Source organism: Apiospora hydei (genome assembly GCF_038363865.1).
Source record: "Apiospora hydei strain CBS 114990 chromosome Unknown utg000008l_segment0_segment0, whole genome shotgun sequence".
In the NCBI taxonomy this organism is placed as follows: domain Eukaryota; kingdom Fungi; phylum Ascomycota; class Sordariomycetes; order Amphisphaeriales; family Apiosporaceae; genus Apiospora; species Apiospora hydei.
The window spans coordinates 2,063,505-2,089,527 of NW_027117367.1; the positions used below are offsets into that span (position 1 = coordinate 2,063,505).

The 26,023-nt window shown below is 53.0% G+C and overlaps 8 protein-coding genes across 8 annotated transcripts; 5 read left to right on the forward strand and 3 right to left on the reverse strand.

Moving 5' to 3' along the window:
- Positions 1–1,075: 1,075 nt before the first annotated feature.
- On the forward strand, positions 1,076–2,538 carry PG997_011207 (uncharacterized protein; the record flags this gene model as incomplete). Its single annotated transcript, XM_066815522.1, has 2 exons — positions 1,076–1,304; positions 1,397–2,538. The coding sequence occupies 2 exons, from the start codon at positions 1,076–1,078 to the stop codon at positions 2,536–2,538; spliced, it is 1,371 nt and encodes a 456-aa protein (XP_066664812.1).
- A 1,608-nt stretch (positions 2,539–4,146) lies between these two features.
- On the reverse strand, positions 4,147–4,965 carry PG997_011208 (vesicle-associated membrane protein 4; the record flags this gene model as incomplete). The annotated part of the gene is made up of 2 exons (XM_066815523.1): positions 4,147–4,377; positions 4,858–4,965. Coding segments are annotated over 2 exons (339 nt in total), but the record flags the coding sequence as incomplete, so codon positions are not given.
- A 4,580-nt stretch (positions 4,966–9,545) lies between these two features.
- PG997_011209 (uncharacterized protein) lies at positions 9,546–11,440 on the forward strand (the record flags this gene model as incomplete). Its single annotated transcript, XM_066815524.1, has 3 exons — positions 9,546–9,648; positions 9,692–10,263; positions 10,385–11,440. Coding segments are annotated over 3 exons (1,731 nt in total), but the record flags the coding sequence as incomplete, so codon positions are not given.
- A 933-nt stretch (positions 11,441–12,373) lies between these two features.
- Positions 12,374–13,577, forward strand: PG997_011210 (aspartate-semialdehyde dehydrogenase; the record flags this gene model as incomplete). Its single annotated transcript, XM_066815525.1, has 2 exons — positions 12,374–12,662; positions 12,769–13,577. The coding sequence occupies 2 exons, from the start codon at positions 12,374–12,376 to the stop codon at positions 13,575–13,577; spliced, it is 1,098 nt and encodes a 365-aa protein (XP_066664815.1).
- Positions 13,578–15,699: 2,122 nt separating this feature from the next.
- Positions 15,700–16,485, reverse strand: PG997_011211 (uncharacterized protein; the record flags this gene model as incomplete). Its single annotated transcript, XM_066815526.1, has 4 exons — positions 15,700–15,874; positions 15,922–16,060; positions 16,189–16,234; positions 16,330–16,485. The coding sequence occupies 4 exons, from the start codon at positions 16,483–16,485 to the stop codon at positions 15,700–15,702; spliced, it is 516 nt and encodes a 171-aa protein (XP_066664816.1).
- A 2,054-nt stretch (positions 16,486–18,539) lies between these two features.
- PG997_011212 (uncharacterized protein) lies at positions 18,540–19,194 on the forward strand (the record flags this gene model as incomplete). Its single annotated transcript, XM_066815527.1, has 2 exons — positions 18,540–18,768; positions 18,836–19,194. The coding sequence occupies 2 exons, from the start codon at positions 18,540–18,542 to the stop codon at positions 19,192–19,194; spliced, it is 588 nt and encodes a 195-aa protein (XP_066664817.1).
- An 886-nt stretch (positions 19,195–20,080) lies between these two features.
- Positions 20,081–21,604, reverse strand: PG997_011213 (uncharacterized protein; the record flags this gene model as incomplete). Its single annotated transcript, XM_066815528.1, has 5 exons — positions 20,081–20,214; positions 20,274–21,247; positions 21,304–21,313; positions 21,370–21,442; positions 21,521–21,604. 5 exons carry the CDS (start codon positions 21,602–21,604, stop codon positions 20,081–20,083), a joined length of 1,275 nt encoding a protein of 424 aa, XP_066664818.1.
- A 1,744-nt stretch (positions 21,605–23,348) lies between these two features.
- Positions 23,349–24,899, forward strand: PG997_011214 (uncharacterized protein; the record flags this gene model as incomplete). Its single annotated transcript, XM_066815529.1, has 4 exons — positions 23,349–23,357; positions 23,486–24,056; positions 24,141–24,742; positions 24,807–24,899. The coding sequence occupies 4 exons, from the start codon at positions 23,349–23,351 to the stop codon at positions 24,897–24,899; spliced, it is 1,275 nt and encodes a 424-aa protein (XP_066664819.1).
- Between the last annotated feature and the right edge of the window lie 1,124 nt (positions 24,900–26,023).

Sequence of the window (26,023 nt, forward strand, 5' to 3'; positions counted from 1 at the left end):
CATTGACGCATTTGTCAATAGAAGTTTGGTCCACGAGCCAGCACCTTTCATTTGCTCAGTAATCACGCTGAAACCTTGGACGTCGATGAGAAGCCACTGCCGTTGCGTTCTCGCCAGCAGTGACAACTAGGTAGGAGCAGGGCGGACGTGCAGGGCCTTCTCTTGCGGCTGATGTTGGAAGTAGAGAAGGTGCGGCCATTGCTATTCACAAGTGGACCTCAGGCCCATGGTTGCGTTTCCACTCCCGTAAATACGAGCCTTCCCGTTACTGAGAATGTGTACACTCCTTGTTTGAGGTCCCTTGGGAGATCTTGCCCCTTTGTATCCATTCGCCTAGAAGTTGACAACTTCCACACCGTGGACGCAAAAGTCCTGCCTTCCGCTCCGGGTATGATACCTACGATCAGTGGCTCAACTGAAGCTTTTCATTAGGCTGACTATGTAGGTAAGGTAGGTATATTCAAGGCATTGCGTTGTTGCCGTATCCCATCTCTACTGGCACCAAGGAGTGTCTTGGGAGCGGATTATACCTAGGCAGGGACGGAGTTGAGTCATTATACGCGGGAGAGAGACCTGACTCCTGAATTCGCCAAGCCAAGAAAATTGCCCAACGAACTACTCAACATATATCGTCCGTCTCTTGTGGACTTCGGTACATGTATCCAGATTACCAGTAGAGCAAGCCATGAAGTTGAATTTCACGTGCAAGCAACTGGAGTACAAGAACTGCTATTCTCAATGTATTTAGTGGCTACGGGTTACAATTGGCAACCGGCGGCAAATCTATCGATGACATAGGCAGCTAGCGGGCAGGTAGTGACGAAATAGCTGTTTACTGGGAAAGAGAGATAAGTAATGGGGTAGCCGGATGATGCATGAGATAACCGGGTGATCCATAGGGTCAAAGAACCGCACTTTACATATGACAGATGGCATATTGGGCGGTCGTTGCAAGGCCATCAAACACATCAAAATCTGGCATCCGGAGCAGTCGACCTGGACTGGCCAGTTCTCTTCTCAACACAACATAACACAAATTTTTGGAACATTACATGTCTACGAAGTAACCTTCAGCATGATCTATTCGCAACCCGCATTAACTGTCATCCGCTTGGAGCTGGACCCTAGATTGACGGAGATCCAGCCACCCAGTGTCTTCGATGAACTGTGGAAGGCCACATTGTCATCCCTCTCCAACGATTTCCATGGCATAAAAGACAAATTTCCCGCAGCCGTTGGAAAGCCCTTCATGATGTTCTGGGGCACGTCTGAGAGCGACAAGAACATCTATTTCGTACTCATCTGTATGTTCAAACCACCCACCTTCGCTAGGTTACTGATGACGACGGTGGTGGCCCAAGGACGAATGGATCTTGCTAATTATTGTTCGTTGCAGTCTGGCCTTCCGTGGCGGCTCGAGACGAATTTCGCGACTCGGCTCTGGGAATGTACATGATGGTCCCTTGCTTCAAGGAGGTCCCTAGCTTCAAGCCGGCCCCGAAGGGCCTGTGGGAGTTTTGGTTCGGCGACGTCGATGCTGATGAAGTAGAGGAAGTAGAGCGCTTGGCTGAGACGTTGACGGCCCATATCGGTATCGTCAAGAAACGCAGCAGCCTGAACTCCCAGGAAAATCCGACATTCCGTGCTCATCAACGGCCGCTCATCGTCGAAAGAGCATCTCGGCAAACCACTCAACAGGTTTTTATCAGGGTCCAACTCAGCCGCACCGTGGCTAACAGCGAGGATGAGCCGCTAGAAGACCCTGGCTGGGAGATCCATAAGGTTGCGCTACGCCTCCTGTTCAGTGAACGAGCCCCCGGGCATGTTGGACCGATGGCTATACTGTCAACAACGCCCACTGCATCGCTCTTCCATGCAAAGTGGCCGCAATACGGCAAGTCACAAAGTCCGCCGGGTTACGTCTGTCCCAAATCGACAGATTTCCACCCGATGAAAATGAAAGAGACCAAAGATCATCATTTCAATCACAAATTGAAGATACACTCAGATTTTTTGCTTGGGTCTGAGGATACTGTTCTTTACCCTGGTCTGCTCGGGCCTGAAAAGCCTGGTTCACAAGGCCCCTGTAAGATTGATACGTTCCTTGTTGAGTACACGGATAGTAGCCTGAGTAGCCTACCGGCGACTACCTTGCTCCAGGAAAAGCTCAGCGAGATAATGGAAAGAGCCACTGGTATCAACCAAGTTCAATGGGGACAGACGACACATGATTCCTCCCCACTCAAGTACATGATCATGATCGTCTGGAGCGATTTTGACAACGCTGTGACCCAGACTGTATGTGACATGATCCTCGAGGGCGAAAACGTCAAGGCCGAGCTCATATCGTGGAAGATACGATCGAACGAGGCTCTCGATTATGACGGAAAGCTGGTTGAGCTCATCCGATTTCGTATTCCGGCTCCGCAACCAAATATGAATAGCCAGGTATCTCAGGAACTTGTCGACCGGTCCCGCCAGTCCGCTGTGAGAAACCGCCGGCTATTTCAGTATCTTCTCGACTGGTTCCGCGAGTAAGTAAACATCCCGTCCTGGTTGTCTTGTGCGGTCGATATTGACCGTGACCAAAAAGTTCGTTGACCAATCCTGAGAACCTCCCTCATAACCTCCCCGCTGGATGTCGTCCGGGGACAGCTAGTCGACCATTCGCTGTTCGTCACTACACGAGCCCAATAAGCCTCAACTCCACAGAACCGTATGACGTGGCATTGCTACTTGGATGGGAAGGCCGGGAACAGCGGGAGAGATGCTTGCAGGCGTTCATGTCTTGCTCTTACACCGAAATGGGTTGCAAGGCCCATGTCCTCGGCTCTATCTGTCCCAACGGGGGAGGACACCAGGGCGTCGAGGAGTGGTCAGCGCAGTTGAAAACCCATCCAAATTGACGTTGACACCTTGCGTCGGAACATGTAATTTTTACCCTCGTTCGTTTCGTAGAGTCAACAGCTCAGGTGGACAACTCACCAACTTTCTGGTAATATAGAAGTATCGTAACCCGATGGCTACTTTTGTTCGTGACAGTAGCAAGCATCGTGATGGTTTCTCACCCTGCGAGCTATGGTGTTGCCAACCGGCTCTTCGGTTCCCTGTCATCCCACTTGTTTGAGCTAACTACTTGGTAGCAAACTGCTTGGTGCCCCCTTCCCCTTTTTCACGCTCTCCCCTTACTGCCGCCGTTGCTACCGCTACCGCCGGCGGCCGAAGCGCTCTGGTTGTAGACGACCCGCGACAACGATAACGACGAAGACGGCGGTGACGGGGTAGAGTTCGGCCCTGGCGACGGCGAAGTGCGTGGTGAAGAGGATGACCAAGTCCAGGCGCTTCGGCATGAGCCCCGCGGAGTACAACCCCAGGGTGGCCAACCGTAGTGTATATGATAATTCAGATATCAAAATCTACGTATCTGATTTCTTGGACTCCTGAATTCTCGACCCCTTTCGACGGATTAGTCATTGCCATACAGGTACACAAAGTTGAGTGTACAAGTAAACTTAGTCGCTGCGTTTGTAGATTGTCACACACCAGCACATTGCACTGTATCACGTATAGATACACGTTATCACATCACGATAATGAATGCCCTGACATCATCGCCATAGGTTGCTTTCGCAGATATCATAAGGTATGTCAATTAGTCGGGGAAACGCCCCGTCTCGTCTCGTCTCGCCTCGCTTCATCATACATGCAGGGCCCATTCCTAATTCGTCCTCTGCTTAGTATATCTGCTCGGGGTGTGTGGGTGGGGGTATCGAGCTGGAAGCCTCGTATCAACCATGCATTGCGTGCCAAAGCAGAAAAACAAGACCAGTGAAAACACAGCGGCAAAAAATAAACTCCATCGTTCTGTAGAATTCGTAAATCCGGTGACCGAACCGCCCAAGGTGTGTGCTCGAAGCCCGCGAGATTCAAGCCGTCATCGGGTTTTTATTTGTAGCGTCAAAATCGTCCTCGTTATCTAAGTCCCCTGGACTGTAGCCAACACTGCCTGGGACTCAGGCAGAAAGAGAAGTGGTCCTTCGCTTAGTTCTTGTGCTGAGTCGCAACAACTAAATAGTGGATGGGCGATTAGAAACTCATTCATTCAAACTGTTCGAGGCCTTGGGTGCAGGTTGGTAGGCACTTACCAGCAGGAACCACAATGACGAGGATAAGGATGATGATGCCGATAATGAGGCACATCCTCATCTTCATGTCCTTCCACCACATCTGCTTGCGCACTCTGTTGGCGCCGCGGCGGAAACCTTGGGCCGATGTGGCGAGGTTGTCTGTCTTGTCTTGCAAGTTGTCGAGTCGCTCACCGCGCTGAGAGACCTTGTTGATGTTCTCTCGCATCACACCGACAGTGTCGTCGATTTGCTATCCATAAGAAGCCAGTCAGTTGTTTTGTTCCAATATGTATGTACGTGAAAAGCCCCGGGTGTCCTCTGGAATGTCGTGAGACCATGCAGATCAACGAAACACGATTTGCTTTTCGCAAGGATCGCGTCCTGGTGCTGACTGCTCCGCAGGTCGCGCCCATTGCGTAGATGGACCAGTCGATCTGGTGCCGGCATCCAGCTAGTTACCGCATCGCGCGACCGACTAATGCATTCAATATAGCCGCGAAATACCATGCACATTGCTGTGAGATATTTCGTTTGTGCGAAGGTGACATCGCAGGCGTTTGATGCTGCCGATGCAGTCTCCCGTGGTAATAGGGATTAATGACGGGTTGTCATGTGAACGCTGGGCGGCGAACAAAAAGAGACCGCCGGAGACAAAGGCGGCATCGATATCTCGCGATCCAGGGACAAATCCATCTGGGAATTCAAAAAGGCGAATATGAAAGCGACTTACCGCTTGAAGCGCCTGTGTCCTGGCATTGCCGCCTTGCTGAGGAGCAGCGCCGGCCTGGCCGCTGGGGATGTAGGGATCGTAGGGGGCTTCTTGGTTGTGGGAGGCCATTTTGGGTGAAGGAGGGTCGAAGACGGAACGAATCAATCGTAGAGTGCTCGAATTTGTGTTGACAAAGGTCGGTTCGAAATAGTGATGCTTGTGCGACCGGTTGTGGTGGTGATGGAGGGAGAATTCGGGGTTGCGAGGTATGTGTAAAGGGAAGAGAGAGGGTTGGGAGACGTCCGAGCTACAATGGGCGAGAGAGAGGTTGTTCTGTCCTGGGAGGGTCTGGTCTGGGAGGGTCAGGGAGGCTTGGGAGTTGGGAGGCTAGGCAAGGTGTGAGTGAGCCAGAGTGAGAGTGGCAGAGTGGTATGCAAGATTGATGGGCTGGGTGACTTTGACCTTGACTGGGTCCGGCTGGGCTTTCTGGGCTTTCTGGCTGCTGGGGCTCTCTCTCACTTCTAACTCCGGGGCTGGGTTTGTTTGGCTGGAGCCTGGGTTGAATGGCACGCTCTAGCTAGCCGCAGTCGTAAAGAAAATGGAGTCCGAGCTTTTTCTCGACAATGACCTCAAACAGGGACGGTCGGAGGTAGGGGGTGTCCCTTTCCAATGGTTTGATGGTCTTAACGCTGCGCACGTATGGAATGGATCACCAGGCAACCGAAGGGGTGTCTCTTATTTTTATTTTTCCCCTTCTCTTTCTCTCCCCTGTTGTGACTGATGATTAATTAGTAAACCGCATATAGCTCTGTACAGTATTATCGAGTCCCTTCTGGCCCAACTAACGTAGCAAGCATCATTCCCCACCGATTTCGCTCAGTATTGTCGTTACTACGCGCAATACGAGGCCATCGTTCTCAATTAACTCGGGCTGGTGGCGGCTTCGGCTTCCTTCGCCAACCGTCCACGCAATCCCCCAGACCAACGTGGCTAGGCGCTTACTCGCCTGCCGCTGGAATGCGAATGCGGCAGTGCCTCTCTCAACTACACCCCTACCGAGGCAAGTTAGGTACTTCGTAACCTGCGCCATTCTCCGGCTTCAACTGAACAAAGAAGAATTTGTCAATCCCACAACCGGACTATTTGCCATCCATATACACGTGAGCATCGCATGCTTTGGGGCGACCGGAATGGTTGTACGTTGGTCCATGGATCCTGATCACATCATCGGGACTTTTACTATCCATTGTTATTTATTGTGATGTTGTACTACTACCTGCATACTCCAGCTGTTGATTCCAATTGCCCAGCCAGCAGCCAGCGCAGCTCCGTCCTCTCCACTAAAACAAATGGTCACCTCATGCGTCGAGAATAAACAACAAGCACCAGAGAGAGTTCAACCAAGCCTCCAATGTTACCTAATGCGATGTAGGCTTATCTGCAGTCGGACGAATCTTCCATCTTCATTGAAACGTATTTCCCATGTGGTTTTCGGCCATGGCTTGCATTAGCATCTTCTCGGGAGTCCCTGTCGATCTTCTGGTGTCTGGGGAATGGTTTGTATGGTGCTGCACAAGCCACACAAGTCGAATCTCTGATCGTTGCAGTTCCGTTTCATCATCCATCGTCACGAGAAACGACCCAGTAACTCAATATTATGTAACAATGTCCCACCTTCTTCCTCTCCTCTCATAGGCTGCGTTTCGAGTATATATGACAATTACTATGCCTTATTCGAATCCAAGCATGTCACGGACAGAGGATGGCAACGGCACGTGACTTGCTGGCATGAACCACTTGAAGATCCGTGTCAAGCTGGTTGCTGCAGCTTTCTCGACCTTCTTAGGTAGGCTCGGATAGAGACTATTAGATAGACTTGATAATTCGGAACTACAGATGTTCCAATAGAGATGGACCAAATATGAATCCATCGAGACTTGCGAATGAATTACCTATCGTCTCCATCGACGTTGGCGATGGTCTCCAAATGGGGGCACTCGAACTGGACAGTTGCTCTTTGGCCACCCACTCAGAGCCACTGCTTTTCCTAGAGTGAAGTTCTCGCTCACGTTTGATAGAAGCTTTCAGGGTCTAGAAGGGTAGCACAAGCTGAGCGGCTGTATAGCGACAGTTGCGACGCCATACTCGAGGATCAAGACGTTCCGACCATCTGGTTCGGAGTAGTACCCATGACCCAAGAATAACTACGCTTTTTCGAATTTTCGCATGTCTATCGTAGCCAATGATGATTCAATGTAGCCTCCATGTCTTGTCACCTAAAGAGTCGAAATGAAGCTGTAATAGCATGACATCGGCAAAACATGCGTGTTAGATAGACACTGGAGTCTCAAATGGCGACAAGTGCCTTAGTAAGTAAGATGTGGAGAGGTTGAGAAAGAGGACTGGCATGTTCAGCTTGCCTTACCTTTGTAAGCAGCTACCAATGAGACGGCTCTTATCCCATGACATTGAGAGTTTACATATACTCTATAAATGATCGTCCAGGTTCGTGGGGTTTTACGCAACTCCAGGTATCCTCAGCATTGCGCTAATGTTGGCTTGGTTGTTGGCCCATAAATAAACCTGGATGTCGTGGGAAATCCAGCAGGATATCACTCGGTCGATCATGGTACGGAAGGGTCCGAGGTAAAGACAATGGATCAACGTAGCATGTTCTGGCTGGTCTTTTCGTCTGCTCTGTGCTGTGTTGTTTCGTTTCAAACACCTCACTCAGTACCTGACCTGTAGCTTTCTGTGTTGCAAACCCTACATGTAGTACCCTCAAGCTAAAGCCAGCGCCAAGGCAGCGGGCAGCGACTGAGCAAGATTCCACGCCTTTGATGCCCAATGAGTTATGGTAGTCATGTTTTCCTTATTCAGGGAACAGTTCCGGCGAAAAAGCCAGCCTGTAATTGCTGCTCATCTGAGGTCGTACGTATATAGCTCACGGATTCACAAGTTTTTTCATCTTCAGCGCCTGCCGCAAGGTACGTAAGCCACAGTTCATTTCTTATTTGTCTTGTGCCCGTGAGCACGGAGGTTGACGACGGCGAACGCAGCCTGTATTACCTAAAGCAAGTCTAGAAGAAGAAGAAGAAAAAAGAAAAAGTTTACGAACAAGCAGCCTCAGCTGAGCGCTAGATTTCCGTCAATAGAACTGGTGGCATTGGTGCGGTCGCATACTTTTCCGTACCTTTATTAAGTCAGGCCCTTCGATGATGAGGTGAAGAAGAGGTTCCAATTCGAGCCCTAGCGTCATTCCTCTTCAGCACTCTCCAGACCCCGGCCGAGCTAATGTGGGCTCGGCTCTCTCCATTCTCACCCCGCTTTGATGAACCCAGTCGTGCGGGATGCCCGACAAACAATTCAGGCAAGAGATACTTGTCGTCGAACAAAGAAGGCTGACCCCCTCGGGTGTCACCATGTCTTTAAGAAGGGTGCCTTGCATATATTTATTGGATGCAAGCACTTTGAGTTTCCGGTAAGATTTGGGTCTTGAAGGTACGCAGAGCCTGCCCTGGCCCAGACGCAAATGGAAAAGGTAAACCCGAAGGCAAATATGGACAAGCAGAAGCGCCCGGCGGGCCGCACCCTCAAGTGGTTCGTTGCTACATATTATGGTGGCGTACGTTCATAGCGGGCTAGCAGTCTGTTCATGACATGAAAGTGCTGCAGCAACCTCACTCCGGGTCAGCCGGAGGACAATGGAACCTTGGGATGTGCGAGACGGCTCTGTGGTAACCTACATGATCAGGCAAGTACTTCACCACAGGGTCAAGACGACTCGCAAAGACGTGGGGATCGGTCAGAAGTGCGTCACTTTAGCGCGGGGAAATGCAAGTAACTAGTCAAAGGTGCATGTGTGCATGTGTGCGCGCGTGTGCTTGGTGCTTGTGTTGCTTTGTTGCTTGTACGTACAAGCAGACAACGGCGGACATGTCTGATATGTGTTGACGTACGTTCATACATACACGTACACACCTATGATATGATATGTCTGACCATACTCCCCCTTCATTCTTCTTGGAGGGCCGTCGACATCCCCGGGCCAAGCCGGGTTTCTTCTTCTCCTCCTTCCCCTTGTGCCTGTCAGCTACATTTCGGCTTGCACCTTGTATATGTTTCCACATGTTCCTGTTTCTCCAAGCAACTGGTACTACCGAATATTAATGAATCAATACTGCTTGTATTACATGCGCGGGCACATCGCTTGATGGGAAAAGTGGACGCAAGTTGTGTCTCTCTCTATGCGCCGATGCGATACCCCTGCAATCGCCAAAGGTCTCTGATAGGATCTCGACATCTCACGACATCCATACATCTATATTCCATTGAGCCAGCTACTCGTATTTACCAAGAGACGGATATATTGCCAATTTGACCAAGTACTACTCGACCCTACCAATATCCCGATGCATGGACTTGGGGCATGAGACTGTTTCTCTGTTCGCTGTAATTAATACCAACGAGCGATCGTCACTGGGTCCTGAACGTGTAAGACGATCTTCACGATTGCCAAGCGCATCGCCAAGGAGCCAGTGTCATGCGGCTCTATCGGCAAGCCGGCCATGGCCTGGCAGCCATACTGCTGGTTGCTAGCCGGTTGTCTTACGGATACCAACTTGACATCAATTCAGAGGGTAAGGTCTGGATTCCGCAAAGGAAAGTGTGGTTGAAATATCACTGACTGTCGTTTTCTGCTAATAGATTCCATCAAAGATGTCTCCAAAAGCATGGCTCGGGACCTGATGTCCCTTTACACCGGCGATAAGCCGGGTGGGACTCCTGGGCTTCTTCCACAGCCATACTACTGTAAGAATCCTCGCACTCTGGTGAGACTGTGGCTTGCTGATAGTTAGTGGTAAAGGGTGGGAAGCCGGTGCTCTTATGGGAGCCATGGTCGACTACTGGTACTACACTGGTGACACGACTTACAACAAAGTGACTTCAGAAGGCCTACTGTTCCAGGTGGGCCCGAATAATGACTACATGCCGCCAAACCAGACGTTGACGGAGGGCAATGATGACCAAGGGTTCTGGGGCATGGCTGTCATGTCGGCAGCCGAATACAACTTCCCAAACCCTCCCGCGGGCCAGCCGGGCTGGCTGGCGTTGGCACAGGCGGTATTCAACACCCAAGCGGCCAGATGGGACCCCCAACACTGCAACGGCGGTTTGCGATGGCAGATCTTCACGTGGAACAACGGTTTCGACTACAAGAACAGTATATCCCAGGCCTGCTTTTTCAACATAGCCGCACGCCTCGCCTTGTATACCGGCAATGCCACCTATGCCGACTGGGCTGTCAAGACCTGGGACTGGATGGTGGGTGTGAAGTTCATCGACGAGCACTATTACGTGTATGATGGTGCGCATACAACAGACAACTGTACCGGCATTGTGCCGTACCAGTTTTCTTACAACCCTGTACGTAGTCCAATACCCCAGGGTAATTGCTCCTTCAGGAAGCTATTTTCTTTCGCGCCCTGGCTCTCTCTCGACAAGGAACCAGAATTGGGGAATATATGAGCTGACTCACGATGCATAGGGGGCGTTTCTACTTGGCGCAGCTGCTATGTACGCGTATACAAACAACCTCAAGCAGACCGACGAAAGCGCATTGTGGCACGAAAGGGTAGACGGTCTTCTTAACGGTACCGACGTATTCTTCCACAGTATGACAGGGACCTCGCCCAAGATCATGTTCGAAGTCGCCTGCGAGCCTGTCAACCTCTGCAACGTGGACCAGCAGTCTTTCAAGGCCTACCTCAGCCGGTGGATGGCGGCCACCACCAAATGGGCGCCCTGGACGTTTGACCGCATCAAGCCCTTGCTCCAGAACTCGGCAGTCGCGGCGGCGAAGCAGTGTACGGGCGGCTACAACGGCCGCATGTGCGGGATTCGGTGGGTGAACAACTCGGACGGCGTGTGGGACGGCACTATGGGCGTGGGCCAGCAGATGTCGGCCATGGAGGTCGTTCTCGCCAACATGATCGAGAAGGCCCAGCCCCCGGTCACGAACAGTACCGGAGGCACCAGTGAGGGCAACGCGGGCGCGGGCGGGTCGGACATTGGACGGACAGACCCCCATGGAACCTTTGCGACGTCACCGATTACGACGGGAGACCGGGTGGGTGCTGCATTCTGCACTGCCGCCATCCTAGGCGCGCTGGTCGCGGCCTGTCTCTGGATGATGAACGATGAGACCAAGTCGGCTCACGAGAACTGGCAGGATGTGCGCTCCGCCTTTGCCGGCGGCGGAGGGGGAAGAGCGGCGGCCAAGCTGTCGCGGAAGAGCAGGGACGCAGGCTATGACGAGAAGGGGAAAGGGGTTGCCGACTACAGCCCCAACGCATCGGTGGAACAGACTTCCCGTCCACCATACGGAATTTTTGAGGTGGGTCCACCACCGACGACAAGAGGCTCGCCATTACAGAGCCCGAGGCGAGCAGTGAGAGGCGGCGGTGCTTCGCAGTACGGCCCTGCCTTTTCTGCTCAAGACGAGGGAGTACCGAGAGTCGGCGCTCGTTCACAGGACGAGAGGGGATCGAAGCGCTTTTTACAGAAGAAACGGGCCAGGTACATAGACTCTGAGGTCAATTAAGTTGCATGGTGTTGGGTGGTGGCTATCATGAATCTATGAATTGCATTGGGACGGAGTTGTTTTGAGGTTTTATAGGAAAGATATACTTGGTAGCTAGCTAACCCCCTGGTCAAATAACACAGCCTAATTTAATTATGCTGGCAAACATTTGAATATTTCCAGTCAAACAGTTTCGACCAAAGCTGTTCAAAAATCCGGGTTCCGATTGGGTGTCGTGCCGTGGAATCTCCCATCGATATGTCTAGGGTGTAATGGATTCCTGATCCGTTTCGCCATGACGATATCATGAACAGTAGCATGCATGTATGCGAACATCGGAATCATCTTCTGTAGTCAAAGCATGGGTATTATCCCTTGTACCTGCGCTCTCGCTGAGGGCTCCAAACTTTGAGCATTCGCTCTACAGGCTCACCGAACATAACCTAACTGAGGGTTATAGGGTCGTTCGATAAGTGCGTGTATGCCTCCCCCGACGCTGCAGAGAAAGCATCTCCGAGGCCGGGTCCGTTTTCTTGTCGTGCAGAATCTCGATATCATGACCGCGCAGAGTCGGGTTAAGTGTAGCCCCCTTCTACACTTGTACGGCCGGTTGGGACAGTCTATAGCGGCGGCGACCTCCTATATGGAACTATGATGTGCTAAGAAGGAACTAGTCTGAAAATCAGCCAATTGAGAAACATACGACTGAAGTTGGGTCATTGACCCCTCGTGTCCGATCGCGGGGCAGCTAAGTAAGCTATAAGTTTTTGGAGGGGCAAATGAATGAATCAGATACCAACCAAACATTTGAAAAGTCGCCTTATAGAGCTTTTCCTTGATCGCATACATCAATTAATTACCTTTACCACTTTCGAAAGCCAAACCGGGATTGACAATTCTGGTCATATCCGTAACACCAGACCGATTACGCGAACAATAGACAGAAACGATACGATGGCCCCGACAGAGTTCCCCAAGAAGAAGTGTGGTGTGCTGGGCTGCACAGGATCCGTCGGCCAGCGCTTCATCCTGCTCCTGTCGCAGCACCCGCACTTCGTCCTGCACGCCGTGGGCGCCTCGCCGCGATCCGCCGGCAAGAAGTACAAGGATGCCGTGCAGTGGAAGCAGGCTTCGCCCATGGGCTCCGTGGGCGAGCTGGTCGTGCGCGAATGCAAGGCCAGCGAGTTCGCTGACTGCGACGTCGTCTTCAGTGGTCTCAACGCCGAGCAGGCTGAGAGTATAGGTATGCTTATTATGCACCTGGTGTTGTGCTATCAGCATTTACTTTTAATGAATCTGCAAGAGAGAAGTGAAAGCAGACACGTTGGCTAATGCGCATCGTGATGCAGAAATGGAGTTCCTCAAGGCCAACCTTGCCGTCTTCTCCAACGCCAAGAACTACCGCCGCGACCCTCTCGTGCCCCTCGTCGTCCCGACCGTCAACCTGCCGCATCTGGACCTCATCCCCCACCAGCGCGAACACCATAAGCTCCAGAAGGGCTTCCTGGTGTGCAACTCCAACTGTGCCGTCATTGGGCTCGTCATCCCCTTCGCCGCGCTGCAGGCCCGCTTCGGCCCCGTCGACCAGGTCTCCGTCGTCACCATGCAGGCCGTCTCGGGCGCCGGCTACCCGGGCGTGTCGTCCATGGACATCCTGGACAACGTGGTGCCCTACATCTCGGGCGAGGAGGACAAGCTGGAGACGGAGGCGCGCAAGATCCTGGGCGAGATCAACGAGGCCAAGACGTCGTTCGTCGAGCAGGACCAGCTCCGCGTCAGCGCCGCCTGCAACCGCGTGTCCGTCCTCGACGGCCACACCGCCTGCGTCTCGCTCAAGTTCAAGAACCAGCCGGCCCCCAGCGCCGAGGAGGTCAAGAAGGCCCTGAGCGAGTACGTCAGCGAGGCCCAGAAGCTCGGCTGCCCCTCGGCCCCCGAGCAGAGCATCAAGGTCTTTGGCGACGACGAGCCCAACCGCCCGCAGCCGCGCCTGGACCGCGACCTGGGCCGCGGGTACACCGTCAGCGTCGGACGGGTGCGCGAGGACGAGAGTGGCATCTTCGACATCAAGTTCGTCGCGCTGAGCCACAACACCGTCATCGGAGCCGCTGGTTCTTCGATACTGAACGCCGAGGCCGCCGTCCTCAAGGGATATATCTAGAGAAAGAGCTATAATGAAAATATAAGATACATACTACTGCATTCACTGGCGTTGGCTTTTGGCAAAATAGAAGAGCTGGGTTCGTTGGCATTAGATAATAGAGAATTCACGACTCGTCCTTCTGCTGTTTTAGTGTCATGTTTCCCTCTGTTATGGAAGAGCTTGGCTAAGGATCACATTGCTGGCATGGTCAGGTATTGTTAGAATGTTCATATCCCTGCCCTGGCTACCAGGATTGCATTGAACACCACAAGTTTGATGGGTCTTGTCATTGGGTATGGAGACCTCCTAACACCAGATACTGATGTTTGCTCAAAATGTTTAGGTAACCCTCGAAGCGTTTCACCCCATTCCAAATGGCAAAGAACATGTATTGACCATGGAATATCCAAAAGCCATTCAAAGCACCCTTTAGATAAGTACCTGATCTACCTTATCTTGCCGAGGCCGAGACAATGATGATCGCCATCGCAAATTGCAGAGTGGGTGGAAATGGCGTGAGAGAATCAGGCCATGTAGGACATACGACAAAAGGAGAAGTTTGACTCGGGAAATCGACAACAAGATCGACTGTTGGACAAAGAGATACACAAAGGGTGTCTGGGTGCGAGTGTCATGCTCTTATACCAATTATGCCTGTGTTACGGAGCAGGCTGATATTACGGACCCGCAAGAGCAGATTGGGAGAGATCTCAGGACCGGGCGAAATGACGGTTAGCCGTAAAGGACCCCCTTCTCGCCTATCAGGCTTTTAATTGGCACTGAAAGGCTCAAACGAAAGGAGGTAGGATTCGGGAAGATACAGTGGCTGGCCATGCAGAGAGCCGCGCCCGCTTGTTTTCTGCCGCTGTCCTGTGGATCTTGGGTGTGCTTGGGGGGAACGCTCCCAAGGGAGTCGCCGAGTGGGCTAGATAGAGCAAACAAATGCCCGAAGTTGAGATCAAAGGGGCGGAGGGGCCATGCCAAATTTATACAAGGCTGGAACAAGGGTTCCCCAGATATGTATGTACTTACATATGTCTGCTGCCAGATGTGGATGTTGCCTCGATGCACAAGGGGGATCGCCAATCGGGATGGCGAGATGCTGCGTTCGTTCAACGACAGCAGGTTGCACCAACGGGTTTCTGGTCGAAACACGGGCTTCTTCTCTTCTCCTATTCGCATCATACCCTCGCTGGCTGGGGGCGGACCTGTGGGGGAGAGGGCGAGTGTGTGTGTGATATCGTCAACTACCTTACCTGGTTCTGCGGAGGTGGGCATTATCTGGAGTGGTTGATATGAGTGAATACAAGGAGGAGAGGATTAGATTGGGGAACACCTAAGATTGGACGTAGGATGACACGCTTACATTCATTCACGCGCACTTTTGGCGTGGGCTCTCTGGACGAAAGGTCTCGGCTACGCTGCGACATTGAAACATCTTATTACTCCTTTCTCTCCCTTCTGTGCAAACAATCGATGCTCCCAGCCATTTTTGGAGGGTGCCGCGTGATACCAACTTTTGCCAGCAAAAGAACATGAAGTCCCATTGATATCCATCCATCTGGATTGATACCTGGTTCAATTTTCCCACCTGTGTAATTTCATCAACAGGGACGATTGTGAGTGCCTTTCCCAAGAAGTCAAGTATTCGTTCTGATAGCGGTACTAATAAATCAACCAAGGACTGGAACCTCGTGCTGTTGGTTTTGCTGCTTCTCCATCTCTTTTGAAGCACCATCAACTGCCATACCTCCATCTCGGCTTCACATTTGCCACCAATTGTTTTCGACGACGCGTTCGTTTTGTTACTGCTGCATTATTCTTATGTAGCATCATCAATTACGTTCCTGGAGACTTCTCTCGGCTGGCCACTCGCCATTATCAATATTGAGGTTGCCTTGTACTCTCTCTCACAACCTACACATAACGGTCACCCCAGACAGGGTGTCAAGGTTTCTTCGAGTTCTTTAAGGGACGAGTCTGCACCACAAGACTCTGAGGATTTTGGTGGCATTTCCATCTCCATTTTGTGCCTCGCAGCAACTACCGCCAAATGACGACAATGGAGAAGAAGGACGGTTCTGGTGGTACAACCCCCGTCGGCTCCCTTTTCGACGGCGGCTCTCCTCCCGCTGATAACCTAAGCAACTACAACCCCAACCCCTCCAAGCCCCTCGAGATTGGTCTCATTATTGGTGTCATCGCGGTCGTCGGGCTCTCGGTCCTGCTCCTCTTCTTCTGTCGCGGCCGCAGGAACAAGGCCCAGGAGGAGGGGCAGCAGAAGGAGGATGTCGAGGCAGGCACGGCCGGATCCCCTGTCGGCAGCGAGCAGCATCGCCACCGTTTTGCTGGCGATATCTACCACGGCCACCCGATGCACGAAAGAGAAGGAGGGGAGCCGCCAGCATTGCTAGCCGGCCCGGACCCGTTCCTCCGCCCAAAGATGAGCGGCGCCGTAACAGCGAGGATTCCGACGTGATTCACAACACCAGCGGCCTCAGCTTCGAGCGACGTGCCACCACAACAGAGGATGCGCCGCGAACGCCCACTTGGTCGGCATGGGGTAGCCACAACGGACGATATACTGGTGGTGAGTGTTTCCCTTTGTTTATTTCTTATTCTTCCATACCAAACTCGCCGTGTCCTTCTCGTGTACCATTGCTAACCACGATGGTCTTTTAGTTGAGGAGCACGAGATAGTGAATCGTGTCTGATCGCCTGGTCTCCATTGACTATTTCACGGCTTCGCCACATCTAATTCACGAGTTACGACGTATTGTACAACTGGCCGAGCTTCCTCGCCGGGCCAGAAGGAGTTGCCGGTCAAGGAGGAGGCACGGTTTCCACACTGGAACGGAAGTCTATAGATGATCTGGCTCTCAGGAGAAGCGATATCTCCAACCTTGCCCGTCAGCTGCACTCGCATTTCTGGTATTTGTTGGTAGGAACGATGGAAAAAGAGTAATAATTCGGAAGCGCCTGATTTGAGAGCTCTCGTGTATACTAGGTATTTCCTCCCGTGCTCTCCTACATTTAGGGCTCCGGGCACCAAATTGATGAAAGATTCACCATGCAACGAACCAGTCTCATGCTGAACACGAAACTGGGCCTGGATACATGACATCCCTTGGCCACTACATGCTGGAGCTCCAATCGCCATTTACTAATCATGCCTTGCCTATCACATATAGTTACTCCGCTACGCTGTCAACTCCATTCATCCCCTTGAATGGTGGTGCAAAATCTTATAGCCTGTCTGACAGTTGATACTATGCCATGTGGAGGCTGTGCCCGTCATGCCTTGCAAGAATGGATGCCAGCCATGAAGCCAGAAGAAGATATTCAGTGATGGAGTCTTACTTTTACCCATATTACCGCAAAATTTTCCACCCCCATATCCTCTCTCCTACATTCAAGGAAGGCACGGCCGTCTGATGTGATAAATATCTTGACGAGCCTTCCTGTTGCTGTATCGCTTCTCCTATTCACTACACATTGGCGGCTGACAATATCATACAAGTACTCTTCCCCCTGTTTTTCATGAAACAAGCATCAGCATCAAAGAGCATTCAGGGCTGGTGACAGTATCCAAAGTAAAGCCTGCTTCTTCTGTATAATGTTGCTTCACCTGACTTATATGGTTTCTCACTTACACACTGCCACTCACTCCTGCGTTCCCATTGATGGGTGTTTTCTACTTCACGAAATCCATCATCGGCCATCTGGGTGCTAACAAACACAACCGCGCAGTCATCGAGCGGCCACCTTAGATATCACGAAAGACTGGTTGTATACCGTCCGCTATACAGCGGCATAGAGTCGACGAGTTGGTGTTGCATAATTCTAATAGCCTCAAGGTATAATAGCGAGGTACTCTCAAGTTAGGATACAGGCGTAGATTAGGTAGGCGAGCCCATTGTAGCCCAGTTTCCTCTATCGCCCAGCTTGCATTCACGCCTGGGAGCCGATTGTTACAAACTGCGGTAACAACCGCCTGGAGAGTCACTTTGAACCACTTGATACACACTTGCTCACTGGCCAAACGGCAGAATTTTCTACTTGTATTCAATATCGCCGACTGGCCAAACGGCAGAATCTTTCTAGTTGTATTCAATGTCGCCGACTCCCCCTGTATTCACTGTCGACGAGGCCTACATAAACCTGCCATATTTCCCGGCCAGAGGACGAACAACCCTTCCCACCACAACCTTTCCCTTACACTTCCACCCTACTACTCTCACATCACCGTCGTACACAAGCTTCGGTACCATTATCAGCAACCACGAGGCTGTATCAATCGCCTTCGATTTCTGGTATCGCGTCTCTCTCTGTGGTCGGCGATTCACTCTAGGGGGTTAAAGAGGTCCTTGAATCGTCGATTCCCCCTTTCAATTTTCAGCGTATCGCCGATTCCATCTTTGGGGTCATATTTTCACTGACTTATCGCAACTGCCGTGGTCGGCGATTCACTCGAGGGTAGAGAGGTCCCTAAATCGTCGATTCCCCCTTTCAACCTTCGGCGTATCCTCGATTCCATCTTTGAGATCCCTGAATCGTCGCTGCCTCCTTGAACCACCACTGCGTCGTCGATTCTATCTTTGGTATCGTCTTTTCACTGGCTTATCGCTACATCCGATAACACATCCAGCCTTCTTTGTTGTGTCATCGCTGCCGAGGCCATCCATCACAAGCAGTGCTTCCTGTCTTGCCAATAATTCTTACTTTCGCTTCACAGCGTCGCCGACCCCCAATATAGAAGAAGCACCAATAGTCTTACCAGTCGGCGATCAAAGGAAAATCCATCACCATGTCCTGGAACGGCCGTTTCCCTCCGCGCCGCGACGCCAACTCGTCTCCCCGCCCGCCGCGGCCGCGCCCTGGACGCCCAGCCGCAACCCGACCGGCCCCCCTTCGTCCGATACCAACAACACCCAAGGAGGCACCCCTGTCCGAAGCGCCAACGTGACCCCCATTGGCTTCATGGGACGCGACCGCAACAATCGCCAGAGCTCCAGCGGCGGCTACAGTGGCAGCAGCACCAACCCCAACATCAACAACCAGGGCAGCAGCAACGTCTTCAGCCCCAGAAGCAGCTCCTCAGACTGGCGATCTCGCGCCTCTCCCTCCAACGTCAACAACATCTTCGGTTCCAGCCCCTTCGGTACTCCCGCTCCCACTGGCGCTTTCGCTCCTGGTGCTACTGCTCTTGGTGCTACTACTCCCGCTGCTACTGCTCCTGCTGTTGCTGGCATCGCCAACTTCAACAACAACAACAGTCGCTACAACAACAGCACCACCGCCAGAACCAGCTCCCCTACCCCCTTCCCGCACAGCCACAGCCAGCCCCTCCCTCGACGGCGAGATCGTCCAGGGCCCGCAGGTCGAGCTGAACGGCCGCCAGGCCAGCTACCTCGTCTGCCCCTGGTGGTCGACCTACGACCGCTGCGGCCTGCGTGGCTGCCCCTTCTCACACAACCGGGGCCCCGGCCTGCTCGAGCAGCCGCTCATCTGCCCCTACTGGGCGCGCTCGCCCGGCACCACGGGCACCGGCTGCAACAAGAACGAGGGCGACTGCCGCTTCGCCCACTACCACTGTGCCCACGGCCAGAAGGCTCCCGTGCCCAAGCCCAAATAGGCTGTTGAAGGAGCGGGCTTCTGTTCTCGTCGGCGGCTCGGAACGACGGGACGGGCATGTCGTTCTTTCGACGCGTGCTGCCGAAGAAACGGATATGGGCCTTTTTATAACGGGCGATGATGGTGGTGCGAACGGATTTGAGCGTGTCCCGTTTTACGGACAACGGACGGCGGACGAACGCTGAACGGATTTTAGCGGCATAGGAACGAATCTAACCGCTTCGACAAGATCCTACCAGCGACACTGTTGTCCGATATCTTGGGAAAAGGGGAATGAGGGGACAAAGTGACTCACTGATCTAGTTTATTACTTTGACTAAGATGCGTTATACTCATTACTTAAGAGTAAAGAGGCCCGATACGCCTAGTTGTCTCGGACCTAGAGATATGACATAGGGTTATGAGCTATAACTAGAGGAAATACAGAGACACCTTCTCCTCCCCTATCAGTATGCTGATTGTGTGACATATGACCTCCTCCAATAACCTATTCACTTCTTTATATACTATACTTTGTCTCTGCATTTTAGACGGGAAAAGGAGTAAACAATATATCTAGGTCGGGTATGTATAAGATCACAGGTGCTTGTCGCTGCGACGTCGACTCAATTCACAACTAATGGTTGCAACCGTCAAGAGAAAACAGGGTCTTGGAGGACAGGGGCGTGGTTGTGAGGCATGCAAGGAAAGTGTTCACGCGTAGTATGGGGGACATCAAGACTGCCTACTGATATGGTTCCCCTGGAAAAAGCCGACAAAAGCCAAAGTCGCCATAAACGCCAAGAGATGCTGCCAATCCTTATACCCAACCCAATCCGAAAAAGCCTGCCGTAGATGGCAATAGAAAAGAAGTCAAAAACGAAAAGGCGGAAATAATGTCGCTTGCATCAGTTATTAGTCTTGGGAAGATACCGACTTCTGAAGACATTACTGAAGGTACTCATCCGGCTACCGATGGTGCCACCATCTTGCATTTTGCTGGCAAGAGCTTCCTCCAATGCAGACTGTGTCACCGAGGCATCTGGAGGTAATGTAAGCCTCATCACGTCAAAAAGTGTAGACGCAGAAAAGAATACTCACCATCAAGGTCACTGAAGCTGCTTCCCATGCTTGGGGTCTCGTCGCTATCCCTTGAATAGCCTTTGCCCTTGCCACTAGGGCTTCGGCCGGCTAGCTCCATGGTTCGACGCGGGGATAACGGCCCACTAGGCCTGCTCTTGTCTGCCGATGAGCCCTTAACAGCCGCAGTGGCGGAGCTTGCAGATGAGTCCGAGGTCTGAGAATGATGTATCCGGTGATGGTGGCTTTTCGGTAGTCGTCGATTTGACAGGTCGGCGGTGGCGGGGTTGCCCTTGAGCGTCGCAGTGAGATCATTGTGACCGCTGCTGGATGCATCGGTCTGCCTTCTGTAGGGCATGAATGCGGGCTCGTCTTCCTCTTCGTCATCGGCGAACGACGGGCCATCATTGCTCTGAAAGCGCGGAGGTCGGCGGATGATGCGGGACTGGGCAGGGCTCGACTCGGATGATGATGACTCTGCCGAGCTCGTCTCCGCTGGCCCAGGAGATGGAGGGTCCGGATCCGGTTCGTCGTCGACGGATGTAGTCATAGGGAGTGACGAGAGCCTTTTTCGCGCTGATGTTTCGGCGCCCGGCTGGCGTGCGGCCCCCTTGCCGCTACCGCCGAGGTTCCGCGTGGTGTAGACAGCTGTATTAGAGGACGATGTCCTAGTCGATTGCGGACGGGGCGTGGCTCGCATCGGCGTTCCGGGAGCGCTGGCATCGTTGCGGGGAAGAGGCGAGTCTCGACGGATGGACAATGCTGATGGGGCTCGCGGTCGACCGAGGGCAGAGCCCATCTGCTGTTGCTGCTGCGGTTGTGCGGCATCGGATGTCGTAGTAGGATCGGCACCTGGGACCGGGGACGGCGCGGTAGAGCTTCGAGCTACTGCCGCGGCCTTGCGCATTTGTGCTCGCACTTGGGAAGCATGGCGCTCGGTCAAGAAAGCTACCTGTCGGAGGAGGAAATCGACGGTGACCTGGAATCGTACGGCGCTTCGAGGGGGTCAATGGGGAGCTTCAATTTAGCCAGGGGGCTTTGGGGGTCCTACATGTCATTCCCTGCAATTTCGTGTTCAGCCAAGTACTGGAGAGGAAGTGATAGCAGTGCAACTTACAGTCAATCTCGGTCTTTGCGACCTCGGATATGATGTTCCAAAGAGCTTCGTCTTTGGATGAATCCCAGTTCACCTAGCGTTCCGTCGCCTCAGCCTGATGCCATGCGGGTTGCGCGTGGGCGAAGGGGGATGGCGGACGGATGGAACTTACCGGAGGAGGGTCCACGAAGTCGCCTCGCGGAAAAGGCAGGCGGATGAAGACGGTGTAAGTGGGCTCTGGTTGCGGTGATGCCATTGTATCGATTACATGCTGGGTCCCATGGCCGGATTCTGCAGGTGGTGTTTGATATTGGGAGAAACAAATGAATGGAAGGACGGTCTGTACAGCGATGCAATGCAACCTGCGAAGAAGAAGCTGGGCCAGGCGCCCCCAGACCAAGACCAAGACGCAGACCAAGACGCAGGACCCAGACGCAGACCCAGACGCAGACCCAGACCCTGGAAGCGGAAAGTGGACTGGGCTTATCGGAGCTCTTATCGTGGGTGTTATGACTGTGACATGTTAGACTCAAGCTCCAGTTGCTCCTGCATTAAGGCTGTATGGAACCTTGTTAGTGTTCCATCAGGCCCATCAGCCCCGGATTCTTAGTGCCTGTCCCCTCTCAACCCAATCATCGCCCTGCATCCTAGACATTTCTCACCTTTCTACGCCTGTGAGACCGTGTCGTTCACCGGAGCAGGCGACCAAGAGCAAGACTACACGGATGTCTCAGACGGAGATGTGGGGAAACCCATCTAGCATCGTGCATCTGTCAAGACTAGCCGTGGCAGTGAAACAGGGCTTGGTCGTTGCTGTGCACCAGAACGAGAGTAGAACGAGAGTAGAACCTCAACACCACATGGTGACGAATTTGGGGTCTGAGATGTATTTGTAGATTGTTCAGTAGAGCTCGTCGAGCCTGCTTGCTCAGCTCCTCAAAAACTCAGAATAAAGCCCAGAGCTGTTCCAAGGGTCGGTCCATTGCACCGAATGGACATTGTTATAGCAGGTTCTTTACTCGTTGCTAACAAACGACATAGAACTGCACAGCTTTCCTGGCAGTTGGCGGTGTGGTCTCGCCTGCTAATGCGCAAATATTGTTGCAGCTATACATGGTGCTGCGCTGACTTGCTTGCCCGCTTGGTGTGTGACGCGGATCTTTCCGAGACGCTGTTGGACACATGGATGTCATGTGTGAAAATATCGAATATTGTGCAACCCAGAAAGAATCCCAACCGGTGGTCTGCCTTATATATTGTATGCATTGTGATATACCCGTCCGAACAAGCGTAACACACCCAGGAGCTATCAATTTCCAACACAGCCGCGAATTGCCCACTCGACCATCTTAAGTGGGGTCGCACAATGATCATCTGCCAGAACAACCCAGCCCCGCGTCATAGCAGCCGTGATCTCGACACTGGAAATTAGGCGACGAATTTAGAACTTTGTTTCTATCATTTGATACGGCCCCTAATAAATGATCGAGTGACGAATGAAAGATGCCGATACCTAAGCTCAGGGATACAATATGTCGCGCAAAGAAGGGAGTATGACTGGACAATTCCCTCGGTGACGGGAATAGCCTCGTGGTCAGCAGGTCTCCTTCTATTGGACATGGCAGCACCCGGCAACACACACACACACCAAAGGCAAACCACCAACAGCCTGCCGATCCTACCCTGCGATTGCTTGATCTCATAGATGGAGGGGGTGACTACTTGCCGACTGACTGCCAAAATAGGCTGGTTTCGGCTGCTACAAGCGCCACGAAAACGATAAGCATAAGTAGGAGTTCAACGTTCTCACATGTCGCCGTGATGGTAGGCAGGCTAGGCAGCTAAGTATGTATTTGGATACGCTCTCATATTATCCGATAAGTTTACCTGGTTTCCCGTGCATGCATGGCTGTATTATAAACTCGGTATCAAGCTGTTGGGAACGGTCTTCGTGATCTGGTTATCGTGAAGCCTCGTTTGTGGTCTCGATTGACGACAGCATGGCCGAGGTGAGCAAATCCTCTCCTACCTAGTCTCTCTGTACCCCGCTTTCTTCCTATGTATACCAAACATTAGTGACATCTCTAGATCGCCATGAGACTTGGCTGGGACAATCCAATCTAACAAGCGCCACTAGGAACTCCTGAAGCGGGCGGCGGCGTCTTTTCCAAACTGGACCAACACGCCCATCCCCCGTTTCAGCGTCTCCGCCGGCGGCGTGATCGCGCTCGCCGACCTTAGCACCATCGCGCAGCGCACCGCCATCGCGGGCGGCTCGTCCTGGCTGGACGCCCTCCTGCTGGCGCCGGGCCTGCACTACCAGCAGGCCGCGGACGCGCTGGCCAACAGCGGCAGCTCCGGGATGGACAACAGCACCGGCGGCGGTTCGTCGCCCTCGTACTCGGCCATCGAGCAGCTCCGCGAGGGCAAGACGTCGACCTACAACATCACGAACCCGGCCACGGTGCGGTACCTGCAACGCATGGCGGCGGCCGCGCAGCGCGACGGCTACCCCGTCATGGTCGACGTGGGCACGCTGCCCGAGAGGCGGTACTGGTCGGGCGGGCGAGGCAGGCGGAGCGTGGGCCAGCGTGCGAATATCTGGAAAGACCAGCCGGCGGACTTGGGGTGGGTTAGCCATTTGCTGTACTTGGCATCGCCGATACTGACGATTGCGGCTTTTGTGTTCATGATCCTGCTGCAGGAGTGTAAGTCGGCTTCCACCCCCGCACATGCATAGGGCGAGAACCATACATGGGAGGCAAGCTGATAGGTTGTGCAACAAATAACAGGGTGGGGAGTTGGCCTCCTTCTGGCGCTCATGCTATCTCGCGTCCTGAACATCTGGGTCATCAAGCAGCGCGCAAAGTTACCTCCGGTCCTACCAAAGGACGGCGCCGCCAAGAAACCACTGCCACCGCCATCAGCACCACGACGCAGAAGTGATGCAGCCGCATCTTCTTCTACCACCACCTCCGACGAAGAGGACAAGGACGAGGACGCAGCATCGCCCGGGCCCCACCACCACCCTCCGGAAAACCTCGGCGACGTCCTGACCTCGTACCTCGTCGACCTGGGCGCGGGCCGCACCGTATGCCTGCGCGGCCTAGCCGACGACCTGCAAGCCATCACGACGACGACGTGGCTCGCGGCTAAGACGCACGTCGACGGGTACCTCGAGGCCGCCGCCAAGCTCGTCGTCTACGTCGTCGCCGCCTTCAGCGGCAACATGTCCCAGGTCGGCGGCCTCATCTTCATGGCGCTGCTGCTCATCACCGCGGGCCTCCTAGGGTTGAGCAACGCGCACGCCAAGACGCTGCGCATGCACGGCCGCGTCGCGGCGCCCACGCAGGAGCGGCTGGTGCTGGTTCCGATGGCGGCACCAGCAGGGGGAGTAGGGGCGAGAACGCAAGGAGGACGGGTGGTGGTGGGCCGCCTTATCCCACGTCGGGCCGTAGCTTTACCATGCAGAGCACGGGGTCCTCGTCGTTGGTGCCATGGCCCTCCATTCCGAGGATGCGGCCGAGCGCTGGCGTGACGTCCTTGGATGACTTCGCGGAGAAGGGCCAGATTGGGTCTGGGGTCAGGTATAGTCTTCCCCTGACGATCGGGCCCATTACAGGTGATGATGGTTCCACACGCTGTTATGTGACTGGGCGTTGGACGCTTCTGCGTCTGTTTCTTTGGGGTTTTACTGTACTATTGAATGGAGGTAAGGACTCGCTGGAGCTTGGTACTTGAATTATTTCCATGTCGTGTATTTTCATGTACCCAATAGGAAATCCGGGTGGCGTTGGGGCACATCTGGAAAGGAGGCGTATATTGGCTTGGCGCACTGGGTAAGGCTGCAATATTCCCATATAGGCAATGGACTTCAGATACACTGGCTCACACGTTACATGTCGGGTGATTTCATCAACATATTCACATATGCACATATGCATATCACGTTTTCTCGCATCCATGCTTTGGTGGCTCACCGGCATTCCACAAAATCGTGTGATATCGGAAGTGGCGTCTCACCACGGAACAACACCATCCCGCAACAGTTTTTCAGCCAGCCAAACCCAGCAACCCAGCATTGCCGGCATAACGTTATTTAATGGAAGAAACAGGCCGCCACGTGGCAAAAACGAGGGAACCGGCCGGAAAGAGACGGTGCCTCTCCCGTCGGGGTTTGGTGCTCTATTGCAGGCAGATGCTTGTATCACTGAAACAGTCGTTACGACTTCGAGGTTTAAAACTCGGTAAACAGCAAGCGGTGGCGAAAGAAAGCAGTACGAAACAAAACATAGGTAAGAACGAAGGGTCAGGGGTCGACATTGGCGAGCTTGAAAATGCAAGGGAGGGCATCCAGGGGAATCGACGCCAGGCCCAAACACCGATGCAATATCGAAGCCACTCAAACACCTATTGCCATGAAAGACGTGACAGAAACAACAAGAAACATGTTTTGTCCACGGGGAAAGCCTCGTCAAATAATCGATTAATGTCTCTATGTCATGCTAAGTTACTTAGATACCAATAAAAAAGCCAATGAAAGCTGTAAATGCTCTATCTAGGTTGGGAAAAGGGTATCGTTATCAGTAAGTTGTGAGCTTTTGTTACTCTCTCTCTCTCTCTCCTCCCATTTCCTCAGATCTATACCGTTACATGTAACGTCTTGCTTGCCTCG